This window comes from Bos indicus x Bos taurus, chromosome 6 (assembly GCF_003369695.1).
Source record: "Bos indicus x Bos taurus breed Angus x Brahman F1 hybrid chromosome 6, Bos_hybrid_MaternalHap_v2.0, whole genome shotgun sequence".
NCBI classification, from domain to species: domain Eukaryota; kingdom Metazoa; phylum Chordata; class Mammalia; order Artiodactyla; family Bovidae; genus Bos; species Bos indicus x Bos taurus.
The window spans coordinates 99,177,805-99,193,720 of NC_040081.1; the positions used below are offsets into that span (position 1 = coordinate 99,177,805).

The 15,916-nt window shown below is 38.0% G+C and overlaps 1 protein-coding gene across 3 annotated transcripts in view; it reads right to left on the reverse strand.

The window, feature by feature from the left end:
* The window catches only part of WDFY3 (WD repeat and FYVE domain containing 3), a 283,520-nt gene that overhangs the window by 114,266 nt on the left and 153,338 nt on the right, over window positions 1–15,916 (reverse strand). For all 3 annotated transcript variants that reach the window (XM_027544940.1, XM_027544939.1, XM_027544938.1), the window contains 6 exons: window positions 12,961–13,138; window positions 8,129–8,343; window positions 5,747–5,859; window positions 3,095–3,326; window positions 1,618–1,718; window positions 1,248–1,466 (listed from right to left, as the gene is read on the reverse strand). In XM_027544940.1, coding sequence (XP_027400741.1) covers window positions 1,248–1,466; window positions 1,618–1,718; window positions 3,095–3,326; window positions 5,747–5,859; window positions 8,129–8,343; window positions 12,961–13,138 — 1,058 coding nt within the window. The remainder of the gene's footprint in view (window positions 1–1,247; window positions 1,467–1,617; window positions 1,719–3,094; window positions 3,327–5,746; window positions 5,860–8,128; window positions 8,344–12,960; window positions 13,139–15,916) is intronic.

The following is a 15,916-nucleotide window of genomic DNA, read 5'->3' on the forward strand; positions in this document are numbered from 1 at the left end:
GATAACTGCTAGTTAGGGTGCTATTCACCAAGACAGGAGAACAGAAGGAAATGCAGATTTTAAGAACAAGTATTTCTGTTGACTTTTATTCACATTAAGACATCTAGCGTGCAGTGAACATATGAGGACAAAGCCTGGGACACAAATTAAAAAATTTTAACTTCACAGTGTCCCTGAGGTTACAAAGACATAATGCTAACAGAAAATTGATGTTTTCTCACGAAAAGCTGGTTGAGTACAAAGACTAAACACAAAAGCTTGAAGAATATGAATTTTAAGAGGAAGATGGAAGAGAAAGCTGTTGAAAGAAATTGCGAGAGAGGTCAGAGACAGTGAAAGAACAGAGGGAGTAGGTATCTCAAGACTGGAGGTAGTCTTAATTAGGAAGAAAATAGAAACAGAATCAAATGCCACAAAATGGGCAAATAAAGGATTTTAAAGCAGTTCCTGTATTGATACCTAACTCTGTGCTGATCGTGGTTAAGAATCCTAAGACAAGAAGCCTTACTATCCAACTGATGAGTTAATATTCATATTCAATTAATAAGTGAATAGTGACTACAGGTGAAGCAATATATGCTATTATTTTATTTAATTAGTTAAAAGACAAAATTAGATGATAAAAAAGAGGTATGTTTATATACAAATGCTTATATTCAGAGCAAAGAAAATTCAGTGAACTGATATTTCTATATTATTTTACTTGTATCTTTTAGGAAGATCTTCATGAATACCTTGAGTTTGAAGTCAACAATGTAATGGTATGGCATGTTGGAGGGAATTAAGAGAATTAGGATTACTAAATGGTCAGTATTAAGCCTTGAAGGTTAGCAGTGAATAAAGTAATTAAAATGTTATTGTGTCTAGCACAGAGTGGCACATATGGTGGGCAGGTGCTCAATGAATATTCATTAGTCAAGCAGAATTCACAGCCAATGGAAATCCTTACTAAAATGTATTAAACAAGCATCCTGCTTTCCTAGCAAAAGCTGTGATTTCTTGGCGAGCAGAGATGAATCCTTATTTTAGGACCTCTCTCCATTGTTTTCTATCTAAGTCTCTTTTGAAAGTGAAAGTGTCCTGAAATTTCACCAGTAAACAATCTTCAAGCTATCATATAACCTATTCTATTCTATAATAATTTAAATGAGAGAAGAATTACCACTGGACCTCAAAACTGAATATTACAATGAAGTTTGGTACTTTTAATACTGCCAGGAATCAAAAAGAAAAAGGCAGATACTGACCATAATTTTGGAGTAGTTCCTCTTTGGTGGAGACAATCAGAGACCGATCTTTTGCAGAGAGAACTATGGCAAGGCATACATAATGGTGCTCAGAAGAATTTGCTCGGCGAACAACAGTAAGGAGTCTGACTGGGTGGTTACTGGGAGGAGAACTAAAATGTTCAATGCAAAACCAGCTGGAGTAGCTTAAGCCAGATGGAGGAGGGAAGAATCGTTCACCTAAAGTGAAAATAGAAAAATAACAATGAGAAAATTTGTGTTGACTCATATTTGTATTTGAAAAAGGTGCCAGAAAAAGCAAAATCTCTAAATAATACATAGTCTGCTGGAAAAAAAAAAGAATCTCATAAGCAGAGAAAGTAATACTTACCAGAACCAATACCGCTGACCACGGCCCCATCGATAAGACCTGTTGTGACAGCATTGTTTGTAGGGGCATTATGAGGGGCCAGACTGGGCAGGAACAGGCAGCTATTAAGTAAAAGATAAAGTACATTTTAGAGGGCAATTGTTTTCTTCTCTTATTGCTATGTACTTACCACAGTGAAACAAACTACCATTATTTAAGGGTAATCAGAGATAAGAGATTATGGAATAAGTCTGGATGCCTAACAAAGTCCTTCCCTTCTTTTAATTATGAGAATATCAAAAGACATTTTAAATTAAAAAAAATCACGTATAATTTGCACATGGTAAAATGCATCAATGTATAACCCTGTTCAAGATACTGGAACAATTTCATCATCATATTTATAGACAAAGTCCCTTGTGGCCCTTCCTGGTGAGTCACTCTCCTCTGCCAACACTGTTCTGATTAGTTTCGCCCAGTCCCAAATGTGTTTTTATTCACTGTCTGATAATAATACACAACAATGTTCTTAAAACACAATTTACGTATAAGAATCCCTCAAAAAACTAGCACAGATATAGATCTTTTAGTATTTATATCCATTTTGAGGCTAAGTGACTTATAAATATGCTCTTCTAGATTTGCTTTAGATTTCTTTTTTTAAAATGATTAATATATTTTATTCAAGAAATTATAAGCAGAAGAGTGTCTCTATTTTTTTTTTTTTTCTTTTTGGCCTCGCAACTTGCAGGATTCTCAGTTGCCCAACCAGGAACTGAACCTGGGCCAGCATAGTGAAAACCAGAATCCTAACGACTAGGCCACCAAGGAACCCCTCCTAGACTCTATTGTTACTTCTACTACTATAGTTTTTTTCTGCCACTTGCAAGTATTTACTCATTTAATGTGATAGTAACTGAATACATATAATGTGTAAGCTAGTAAGTTAGGTCATTTGAGGGAAAAAAACGATGACAAAACCTTTTAATTTGTATGTTATCTGTAACTTTATTGTACTAAATCAGGTGTTGATAAACATTTTCTTGAGCAGGCCTGATCATGAATATTTTATGCTTTGCAGACTAGATAGTCTCTATCACAATTTTGTACTCCAACATGAAAATATTATAAATAATGTATATACATAAATGAATGTGGCTGTGTTAAAATGAAACATAATTTACAAAAAAAGAAAGAATTTTCAAAAACAGATTTGGACTCTGGACCTTAAACTGCTGATTCCCATACCATACCAACTTATTTAGCATAATAATTGAAAATAATTAAATCTAAAAACTTTAAAATAACATACTCAAGAACTCAATCATTTGAAAATATATAGCTGTATTGTATCATTTGAAACTCAATGATTGAAACTCAATCATTTGAAAATATACTGTATTGTACTTGAGTAAATTTAAAACCAAAGGTCTATTTGTCAAAGGCAAGACTGAGGCATAAAATAATATAAGGTTTGGCTACCTTGCAAATTTCTTACCCAAACCCTTCAAGGGATGTGTCAAATTCAACAAAAGCTGGAGTAACTGATGACCCATGAAGTCTGATGTCATGTGGGGTTGTCATGGAGACCAGACATTTCACTCTGGTTAGGGGTACAGTACTTCCTTCTGCAGATTTCACTAGGCTCTTGCTTATCCGGTAATGGTTATCTTCATGTAAGCTGAAAACATTATCAGAACCCAGACCTTCCATGGATGTGATCATACTGCCTGTAAGTCAAAGAAAATCTCTTGGGAAGAATATCATGCAGATTTCTAAAACAATGACTTTAACAAGACTGATTAATTTTTAAATACTATTCTTTCAGTTTCAATCTACACAATAATTTTACTTTTAAAGTCTAAAGTTTTAATTTCATTTATGTTCATTTTAAAACTTAAATATCATCATTTTTTACTTTGTTATTTATTACTAATGCAATAAAAACACTGCAGAAATGTTGGCAACTACAGGGTACAAGTATAAATCAGATAGAAAAAGAATAAAAATCACCAATGATCACTATCTAAGCCACAGGTACAGTAAAATTATAAACTACAATTAATGATGTTCATAGAAACCAGATTATACTTTTATTCCACAAAGTTATTTAATATTTATCTTTGAGAAGAAAATATTTGAGAAGCATTATAAAGGAAACAGTTCATTTTTCTTATTAAAAAAAAATCAGACATTAATAGCAGAAACTTGCTCCTCCCATTTTCTCCCCATTTTTAATTCTTCTAACTATTAAACATGTGATCACAAAAATACTTGAATTGAAAAATCCCTATATGCATGCAAATGGTAAACAATTTCAAGAACAAAAAAATAAATTTTATACAAGCTGTTCTATTCTTTTAGGAATACATCACAAATGTCATGGAGAAAATATTCCCTCTCAAGATGAACCCTATGAATTTACCTGTTTCCCTCTTAAGTGTGCTAACCATTCAGGCAACCATAAACACCTTTCAGTATTCTCTTAGAGAAAGGAACTGTATTTGTCAGTTCTAAGGAACTATGCAAAGTACAAAAACAACAAAAAATATATATACATGCAGGGGATGTATATTAACTGATAAGAAAAACTGAAATACTCGTCTTCCAATAAAACTGTGTTCAAACTTGAAAGATCTTCAGGTTTCCAGAACACAGTATTTGCTCATCACTGATAAACCACAGGAAATATTAAGGTTGAAATAATGGTTAAAGGCTGTTCACTCTTTGATTCTCGCCTGAAAAAAGGGGTGAACTACATCCTTTAAGAATGGGCATTCTAATTTAAAAAAAGAAAAAGAGGAAAAAAAGGGGCCTTCTACTCTTCTAAGTTTTATTCTTTCCTGCTTCACTAGTAATGGTCACTTCAATTCATCAACACAGAGCCTTAACTATGGCTAATAATCAGACAAAATAAACTGTAATATTAAAACCCAACAAATTACAGAATTAATGCTGGGAGGAAATCCAGGGCAACTGAGCTCTCTAGTGAGAACATTCTCCCCAGAGCTTGTGCGTGGATGGAATCTGGTGCTTTTCCATGGTCCATGATGGACAGGTAGGCAGCTCCTACATTCTGCTAACACACCTTCCCATCATCCTTCTATCAAAAACTTCTATTCCTTGGAGTTTCCTCATGAGCAATCCTATCACAGCCCTCTCTGTGAAACTGTCAGGTTTTTTTTTAAGTATATTTTTATAAAAAAAATTTTTTTAAAGTCTTTATTGAATTTGTTACAATATTGTTTCTGTTGTTTACATTCTGGTTTTTTGGCCATGAGGTATGAGGGATCTTAGCTCCCACATCAGGGACTGAACCTGCACCCCCAGCACTGGAAGGCGAAGTCTCAACAACTGGACTACCAGGGAAGTCCCCCATCTACTACTGTTGGCATTTCACTCCCCCGTCTTCCCTGTACTAACTCTTGCCAGCGTACTGGGGGATGTCAACCTAACACCCCACTTCTATAATCACCTTTCCTCCAATGAGCTTTGCCTCTGCTTCACTCCAGAGCCAAAATTTGGGCACAGTCCTCTTCCTTGCTCGTCTCACTGCTCCAGTTTTGATTGCTATTATCCTATCTCCTTCTTTCAGTTCTCCCATTCTTATCCTCTCACTACATTTGCTCTTCAGACATGCCACTCTTCTCCCTCCCAGTGATCCGCTCCTCTTCTCCCAGCCTTGCACTAGCTTTTTCCTCTATCTATCCCATTCTCCTCAACTATTGTTATTAGCATTTAAAATTTCCCATTCTTCATGTCCTCCTGCACCAATTGTCTTGCAAAGCCTCAGTCTTTTAATAGTCCAATCAACCACCCTGGTCCAGGCAGCAAAAGTTAATTGAGAAAGGCAGAGAAATTATGGATCCTCTGAGAAAGAGGCAATCCCCTTTCCAAACCAAGGATTATTCTTTACATAGTTCTCATCTTCTCTGGATGTTGCTTACATTAATGCTTCCCCCGCCATCCCTATCAACTGCTTCTCCAGTCAATCAATGAGATTTATGTTTTTCTATTTAAATAACAATGAACAAAACCCAACAAACCCTTTTATTCCATAGTCGAACTTCTCTTGAAATACTATTCATCCTCTACAGGATTTTCATTTATAAGATAAACCCAGAAAAGGGAATTTCAAAAGTCAACTTACTTCTCATCTCTGGCTCAAAACTCAGTGAACTTGGTTTGTGGACCCTATATTGTTTTAGCAGTTTTTTGTCCCAGGCACCACAATTTAATGGACTTGCCAAACGCAAAAACTCCCTAAAGAGGAGACAAAGCAAAGTTGTTCCTTGATTGAGAACATTATATAATTCATAAACTAAGCACACAAAAAAGTGATTTAATGAATTATAACAAACCAAAAATGCTAAAGCAATCCAAACAGTTTTATAATACACAATGTTAATTTTATGTTTTAACCACAAACCATTGAAAAGAGCACAAAATATTGTGACAAGTTAGAAAATGAAAACCGAAGAGCATGTTCTCCTGGAATATGATACAAATCACATTTGTGATACAAATATAGTGAAATGTTATGGGATTATACAAATAGAAGCCCTTTATACCTAGTCATTTATGGCATCGTGTAAAAGGAAAAAAATAAAATAAAAAAGACTTTTTTGAATTTTCAAGTCCGTACAGCAATATACCCAAACATTTAGAAGTCAGGTACCCTTTGTCAGTTTTTCACAGAGAGAACGCAATATAATTAGCTTGTAACTCATGGATTATTGACAGCTAGGTGCTTGTACCACCATGCAGCCTTCTCTTCTGATAATTCATTCACTGTGAAAACCAAGCCTGTCGAAATGCTTGGTTTCCATTGCTTACTCTGGTTATTTAAGCAGGCAATATAAGTTATTTAGTAAATACAAGTATTAGGTATGAGATACTCTCTCTCACTCACTCATTCACTCTCTCTACTTTTAAAGTAGCAGATCACCAAAAAGAATCAGGGGAAATCTCCATGCTGCTTTCAAAACTTTAGGTCTCTGAATACATCCATAATGTGATGGTCAAAGTAAGCAGAGACCGTCTCAGTAGTGTAATTAGTGTAATAATGAACTGTACACATTAGTTAGTGTAATAAGGACTACCACACTGCCTGGTACAATACTGTTTAACCTGCAAAGGTTTTTCTTAATCCACCATTAGCGTGGGGTTAGTTAAAAAATATTAATTACAAATAGAGTTCAACCATTTTTAAGAAAGTTTTAAAAGTTTATGAAAAAGAGGTACTTTTACAGCAGAAAAAAATTATTTTATAAAGAGAGCAACTAATATTCTTAAAGTGATAAGATATATCAGTGTATTTTTTTTAAGGTGGGACAAATTGATTTACACATTAAATATGTTTGGTTAAGTAACTTAAAGGAAAGTCTTTTTTTTTTTAATGTTTTATCTGTAAAACACAGATGAAAATAACTTTTTTATATTAAAAAAGTTATTCAAATATACCTATTTCTTGAATGGCTAAATTATGCAAGGTACATTCATATCATGGAACACAACTCAGCAACAGAAAGAAACTCTTGATATACAACAATTTAGATGCATCTCAAAGGCACTGTAATAAGCAGAAAAAGCTCATCACAAAAGGTCATAAACTGTATGATTTAACTTATGTAACGTTTTCAAGGTGACAAAATTATGAAGCTGAAGAACAGATTAGTGGTTTCTAGGGATTAGAGATGGCGGGAGTTAAGGAAGTGAATATGATAATATAGGGGTAGCACTGGGGAGAGCCTTGGGACATCTTAATTGTTGTTGTTTAAACAACTAAACTGTTGTTGTTCAGTCACTTAGTTGTGTCCAACTCTGTGACTCTATGGGCTGTAGCCTATTAGGCTCCTCTGTCCATGGGATTTCAGGCAGGAATACTGGAGCAGGTTGCCATGCCCTCCTCCAGGTGATTTCCCAACCCGGGGATCAAACCCATGCCCCCTGTATTGGCAGGGAGATTCTTTACCACTGCCACACAGGAAGCCCTAATTGTGTGATGATTACAGCAATCTGACCCAAGTGATAAATAGCAGGGAACTACAGTGTACATGGATACATAGTACCAATGTCAGTTTCTTGGTTTTGATGCTACACTGTAGTTACATAATATGTCACCACTGCGGGAAACTGGAGGATGGACAACAGAACCTCTCTTCACAACTTCCTCTGAATCTGTAACGATTTTAAAATTTAAAAAGTGTTTCTTAAAAGAGTTCATAAAGTGTTCATAACTATCAAGTAAATGCAAGTCATATAAATATAACATGACTTCGTTTTTAAAGCATGGTGAGTTTGCTGGATTCTAGGAGGAGAAACGGCCAACAACAAACACATCACTTTTACTAATAACTAGACTTATCTATTTCTATATTTTGAGAATTTTGCCCATTTTGGTGGTGGTCTGGTTTTGCCCACAGGTAACTGAATATATGTTTATAGAGCAAGAACTCTTGACTACTAAGACTCTGCAAACGGCCATCACTCATGGCGGCTTATCTGAACGTGAAGAGGAGAGGGCACTGACCTGAGCACCATGGGCTCCAGCGCTTGAGAGGCTAATCGCTCGAACATGCGCTGCAGGGGTGGGTGCAGCGAGTGGTCCTCGTCAGCCAGAGCGGCACTGCACCGCTGCAGCAGTCGTGCATGGAGACCAGCTTCACACATGACCTGCTGGTTTCTTTCCGTGTGCACCAGGGATTGTAAAATATTGGCCACGGCAAGTTGAAGGTCCAAGGCATGCTGGAGTTAACAAAGAAATCCGTGACACCAGGGCATTCTTAATAAGATAAGTGATAGTTCTCTCTCTTTAAAACGTGAAGCACACCTTTCAATATGAGGTGTCTCTAGACACTTCAAATTACATTTAGATGAATTAAGTAGCTGGCATAGAGGCACAAAATAATCCCGGAACAGGACTAAGGAAATATTTCCAATCTTCATTTTCTTAGAAGCATATCCAGCATCCAGCTAGACTCCATTCTCTTTCAAGTCCATCATATTACATGACTATATACAAGTAACAGTATTTTTGTCTAAAGTCTTTTTCATGGTAGGTAAATAATCACATTAAAAGCCTATAGTTAATATTCGTGACACTTTAGGCCTTAGAGACCATACAGCATTTTAACAAAACTGGTCACCCAAACTCTAGTTCATCCAAACTCTAGTGCTACAGCTAAAAATACATCAACAGCTTGAAAATGGTATCTTCAGTTATTTCTCTCCTGGTCTTATTAACAATTATCACTGCTGAGCAGGATTTACAAGGAGAAACAGAATTATTTTAGCACTAGAAGTAATCCTCTTGCATTTTAACAAACAGGGGTGGTCCTAAGACGGCGGAGGAATAGTACGGGGAGACCACTTTTCCCCCCACAAATCCATCCAAAGAACATCTGAATGCAGAGCAAACTCCACAAAACAACTTCTGAATGCTGGCAGAGGACATCAGGCACCCAGAAAAGCAGTCCATTGTCTTCGAAAGGAGGTAGGACAAAATATTAAAGATACAAAGAAAGACAAAAGAGTTAGGGATGATCTGTCCCCGGAAGGGAGTCTTAATAGAGGAGAAGTTTCCAAACACCAGGAAATCCTCTCACCGGTGGGTCTGGGGGAAGTTTTCGAATCTTGGAGACCAACATAACCGGGAGGAAAAATAAATAAATAAAACCCACAGATTACGTGCATAAAGGCAACTCCCTGCAGAGAAGTACCCCAGACGCTCGCATCTACCACCAGCAAGTAGAGGTGAACGGAGAGGAGCGGGCGGCACTGCTTAGGGTAAGGACCGGGCCTGAATGCCCTGAGGGCAATCTGAGGGAGCTAAGGTGAGATAGCAACCTAACTTGGGGGATAGCCAGAGAGAGAGAAAGAAAGAAAAAAAAAAGAGAGAGAGAGAACTATCTCGTGAGCCCTAACCTAAGGCACTGCTAGCCTGCTCACAGAACAAAGGACTGAGCGAATACCAGAGAAGAGCTAGCCGGCTGCGGACCGGCGGCCCATTCCCCGCCAGAGGCAGGGGTCAGGCGGGTGCCAGCCAGAGCGAGAAAGGGGCAAACTCAGTCCCAGAGAGGGCATCCTCTACCAAACTGCGAACAGGCTTCCAGTTTCTAACCAAAGACTTCCTGAGATTCTGGACGGTTGACATCTGCCGGGAGGGTCGCAGCCAGAGATCAGCTCCCCAAAGACACACATGGCACACGGGAGACGGGCGTGCCCGGAAACCAAGGCTGGTACCGGGTACGGCACAAAACGCAGGCCCAACCGAGTCTGCGCCTTTGTGGAGTACTGGAGAACTTGAACCTGAGCGGCTTAGACCTGGGAAGTGCAACCCTGGGCGTGCTCCCTGCATAGCAACCTGCAGCCTGAGCAGTATAGACTGGGAAAGCACACATGCTGTGAGCAGGGGCAGATCCAAGTGTGGCCGAGACACTGCGAACACTCCCCACACGTGCCAGTGATATTTGTTTGCAGTGTTCCTCCCTCCCCACAGCACGACTGAACAAGTGAGCCTAAACAAGAGACCACCTTCGCCCCCTTGTGTCAGGGCGGAAGTTAGATAGACACTGAAGAGACCCGCAAACAGAAGCAGCCAAATATACAGAGGAAACCGCTTTGCAAGTGACAGGTGCAACAGATGAAAATCCCTGTAGTTAACACCGACTACACTAGAAGGGGCCTATAGATATTGAGAAGTATAAGCTAGAACAAGGAACTATCTGAAACTGAACTGACCCCACACTGCCCACAACAGCTCCAGAGAAATTCCTAGATATATTTTTACTATTATCATTTTTTTGTTAATTAAAAAAAACTTTTTTTCTTTTTTTAAGTCCTCTATTACTCCTTTAATTTTCATTTTTATAACCTACTATTACCTTGCAAAAAAAACCCACACTATTTTTAAAGCAAACTTTATATATATTTCTTATACTTTTTATGATAGGTTTTTTTTTTAATATTCTATTTTTGAGAGTCTGACCTCTAGATTTTTAATCTTTGCTTTATAGTACTTGTTATCAGTTTTGTACATTTAAGAATCCAATCTTCATTACCCATTTTACTTAGGAGTGTGATTACTGGCTTGATTACTCTCTCCCCATTTTGACTCTCCTTTTTCTCCCCCAGGTCACCAATATCTCCTCCCTTCCCCTTCTCTTCTCAACCCAACTCTGTGAATCTCTGTGGGTGTTCTGGGCTGCAGAGAACACTTAGGAAACAGAGCACTGCCTAGATCTGTCTCTCTCCTTTTGATTCCCCTTTTTCTCCTCCTTCTCACCTCTCTTTCCTTCCTCCCTCTTCTCTTCTCTGTGTAACTCCATGAACCTCTCTGAGGGTTCCAGACTGTAGAGAGCACATAGGGAATTGTTTACTGGCTAGCTTGCTCTCTCCCCTTTTGATTCCCCCTCTTCTCTTCCTGGTCGCCTCTATCTCCCTCCTCCCTCTTCTCTTCTCCATGTAATTCTGTGAACCTCTCTGGGTGTCCCTCACTGTGGAGAATCTTTTCACCATTAACCTAGAAGTTTTATTATCAGTGCTGTATGGATGGAGAAGTCCTCAGGCTACTGTAAGAATAAGACTGAAAACCAGAAGCAGGAGGCTTAAGCCCCAAACCTGAGAACACCAGAGAACTCCTGCCTCCAGGAAACATTGATAAGAGATCATCCAAAAGCCTCCATACCTACACTGAAACCAAGTACCACCCAAGAGCCAATAAGTTCCAGAGCAAGACATACCATGCAAATTCTCCAGCAATGCAGGAACATAGCCCTGAGCTTCAATGTACAGGATGCCCAAAGTCACAACAAACCCACAGACATCTCAAAACTCACTACTGGACACTTCATTGCACTCCAGAGAGAAGAAATCCATCTCCACCCACCAGAACACAGAGGCAAGCTTCCCTAACCAGGAAACCTTGACAAGCCACTTGTCCAACCCCACCCACAGGGAGGAACCTCCACAATAAAGAGGAACCACAAACTGCCAGAATACAGAAAGGCTACCTCAAACACAGCAATCTAAATAAGATGAAAAGGCAGAGAAATACTCAGCAGGTAAAGGAACATAATAAATGCCCACCCAACCAAACAAAAGAGGAGAAGATAGGGAGTCTACCTGAAAAAGAATCTAGAATAATGATAATAAAAATGATCCAAAATCTTGAAAACAAAATGGAGTTACAGATAAATAGCCTGGAGACAAGGATTGAGAAGATGCAAGAAATGTTTAACAAGGACCTAGAAGAAATAAAAGAGAGTCAATTAATAATGAATAATTCAATAAATGAGATAAAAAACACTCTGGAGGGAACCAACAGTAGAATAATGGAGGAAGAAGATAGGATAAATGAGGTAGAAGATAGAATGGTAGAAATAAATGAAGCAGAGAGGAAAAAAGAAAAAAGAATTAGAAGAAATGAGGACAACCTCAGGGACCTCTGGGACAATGTGAAACGTCCCAACATTCAAATCATAGGAGTCCCAGAAGAAGAAGACAAAAAGAAAGGCCATGAGAAAATATTTGAGGAGATAATAGTTGAAAACTTCCCTAAAATGGGGAAGGAAATAATCACCCAAGTCCAAGAAACCCAGAGAGTCCCAAATAGGATAAACCCAAGACGAAACATCCCAAGACACATATTAATCAAATGAACAAAGATCAAACACAAAGAACAAGTATTAAAAGCAGCAAGGAAAAAACAACAAATAACACACAAGGGGATTCCCATAAGGATAACAGCTGATCTTTCAATAGAAACTCTTCAGGCCAGAAGGGAATGGCAGGACATACTTAAAGTGATGAAAGAGAAAAACCTACAACCCAGATTACTGTACCCAGAAAGGATCTCACTCAGATATGAAGGAGAATTCAAAAGCTTTACAGACAAGCATTTTAATAAACAAACTGTACTCTAAAACACTTGTCACTGAGTGAAAGTTGCTCAGTCATGTCTGACTCTTTGCAACCCATGGACTATACAGTCCATAGAATTCTCCAAACCGGAATACAGGAGTGGGTAGCCTTTCCCTTTTCCAGGGGATCTTCCCAACCCAGGGATCACACCCAGGTCTCCTGTATTACAGGCGGATATTTACCAGCTGAGCCACAAGGGAAGCCCAACAGACAGACAGGCATGTGTATCATCTAACAAATAAACTGTACTCTAAGACGTATGCTATTACTAGACATTAACAAAGTTAAGGCTCAAATAGAAGAATCCTGTTTTTCCCCTTGATCTATTTCTGTATGTGACATAGAAAAGTTCTGTATCACTTTTTTGGCCCCATCCCCTTGCTTGTGCAGTCACAACTTTCACTATTAAAGACAAGGAGGCACTAATATACACAAGCTTACTTCTGGCTGTGTCACTGACCCAACAGAGGCCAGGAGATCCAGCATAGCAAGCATGGCTCCAGGATGGATGATGACGGCATCAGAACTTGAGAGAGATGAAGTTGCCACGTGTGGTTTCAGGTCAGCAACGTTTTTAGGAGGGTAGACGGGGGGAGTAGAAACAGAATGATACGCGTGCCTGTGAAGAAGAAAGAAGGGTAATTGGGTATTTAATTTCAATCATAGTCTCTGTTCATTTTCTTCATCTTCTATTACTTTAAGGTTGGGAAATTAAAAAACCTATATATTATCAATTCTTAGTGAGTCACATACAGACAATTTCACTATCAATTCTTCTGGGTCTTATATGTTTTTACCATTTACTATTGGAATTGTTTCATTCAAGAATGGTGCATGATGACTAGTTGACACTGCTCTAAGGTATACTTGAAAGTTGCTACAAGAGTAGATCCTAAAAGTTCTCATCACAAGGAAAAGAAGTATTTTTTCCTTGAATCTATATAATGGATGTTAACTAAGCCATATGAATACACATGCTAAACTTACATAGTATAGTACATCAATTATATCTCAGTAAAACTGAAAGAAAACAAAGGAGAAAAAAAAAAGGATAATATATGCACCAGAAGATATAAAGAACAGGTTAAATTACAGTGATTGAAAGCTTTAGAAACAACAAAGCTCTAGGAAAGATGACAATTCTGATAATTTATGATCAGAGTACAGGTCATACTAAATCTCTCGGTGAGATTGTTTTCTTTTTAATTACCTATGTGTTTTTAACTTTTCCTTGAACCAAGGGCAATATAATCAAGAACAAACACAATCAAACAAGATGGCCTACTCTATAACTGGTTCAACTGAGTCAGGGTTGGCTTTAAATCCTGGTTCTGTGCATACGCACTCAGTCATGTCCGACTCTTTTGAGACCCCATAAACTGTAGCCTGCCAGGCTCCTCTGTTCACGGGATTTTCCAGGCAAGACTACTGGAGTGGGTTACCATTTCCTACTCGAAGGGATCTTCCTGACCCAGGGAAAGAAATTCCGTCTCTTGTGTCTCCTGGAATGGCAGGTGGATTCTTTCCCAAAGCACCTTCTGGGAAGACTGGCTACCTGGCAATATAGGTATTAAGCATCAAGGGAGTTTTTCTTTAGGTTACTTAACACTACATTCATCCTTTTTTTCAGAGAAGGAAATGGCAAACCACTCCAGTACTCTTGCCTCGAGAATCCCGTGGATAGAGGAGCCTGGTGGGCTGCTGTCCATGGGGTTGCACAGAGTCGGACATGACTGAAGTGACTTAGCATGTATGTATGCACTGGAGAAGGAAATGGCAACCCACTCCAGTATTCTTGCCTGGAGAATCCCAGGAGCAGAAGAGCCTTGCAGGCTGCCGTCTATGGGGTTGCACAGAGTTGGACACGACTGAAGCGACTGAGCAGCAGCAGCAGCATCCTTTTTTACATTATCTTCCCTACCACTGAAAATATTCATCACAATTTTTTCAATCTTGGGATATGTCCCGAATACCCATTTCATCTCATCAATGATATCCTCCTTCTAGTTCATATTCTTCTTCAACAATTCATGAATTTTGCACATTTTGTGTCTTGGCACAAGGAAACAGATGCTTGTGGCTTCGACCTATGGGAGCTCTTTGTTCCAGTGAATCGGTTTCGGCATAATTTGTCTAATGCTGAGCTCTGTCACCGAGAGCAGTGCAGTTTCAGCTCTCTGGCACAAGAGCAGCTTGGGAAACAGATGCTTTAAGTCACTGATTTAGTAGCAAAGAATTGGCACTGCCACGGTCTTGTTTTTTTTAAGTACCATTCTCTTTTTAACAGAGATTCTAGGAAAGTATTCAGCTTCACTTAAAAAACACGCTCTCCCCGTTTATTTAAAGTCAGCATTATCCTCCACCTACTCATTTTTTTATTCTCTTTTTCTTTTTCTGTTTTTGTTCAGGAAGATTTAATTTCTAAACTTACTAAGGTAGATTTCTAAATGCTCATTACCAATAGGTATACTCCTCTTATGTTTCTCCCCGTATTCTTACTCTTTTCACTTGGAAAAAAAATCCATGATTTCTCCACTGTGTAATAGGGACTCCAAACTTAAGAATTTCATAAAACTTGCCTTCATTACACACAAAAAGTAGCCCAAATGTGAGGGTAAGAAACATAGATTCTAACTGTATATTCTAATTACAGGTCTTGTCAAATTATTTCTGAGTTGCCTGATATAAATTAGAACTTAAATTATGGATATGTATAGCTAGCTAGGAAGAAGTCCTTTATGCCTTTGGAAACTGAACTCTTTCTAATATTGACTATTATAGTGGTAAACTTTCAATCTTTTACAAAAATATTCTAATGCAAGAATTACATTTATTCTTCTCAAACGAGAAAAATACTGTAAACATCATAGAAATCTAAAACATGATATATATTAAGTAAAATGGGGTCTATCTTAACAGGCATTATATAACAATTAATTCTTACTAAGTCACTTAAGTATATCACAGGTATTAAATTACTTTTTAAATTTAGAGATTATGGTAATCTTATTAGATAATTATCAAATAAGACCTAACCATTTACAAAGATACGATAAAATGACATTTCAAGGTTTTGTTAATTTTTATGTTGCAGTTACTTTTAAGGCCTAAAGAAATTGCAATTTAACATTTCAATCTAAATTCTCATATACACCTAAGACTTATGTACCTCTTTGAGGAATATATATTTAAATATTTAAATTCTGAATCTGCTTTCCATCAGTTATCATCAGGTGTGTACAGGCACCGAGTAACGGGAATCGTGTCTGAATGACAGCTAGTATTTGCCACTGTTTTCCATGCAGAGTCTTGGTTACTATCTTATATTTTGTTTTCACTTCCTCTAACTCTGAATAGATACTGTTCAGCTATAGTTCTGTTTCATAATTCCTTCTGA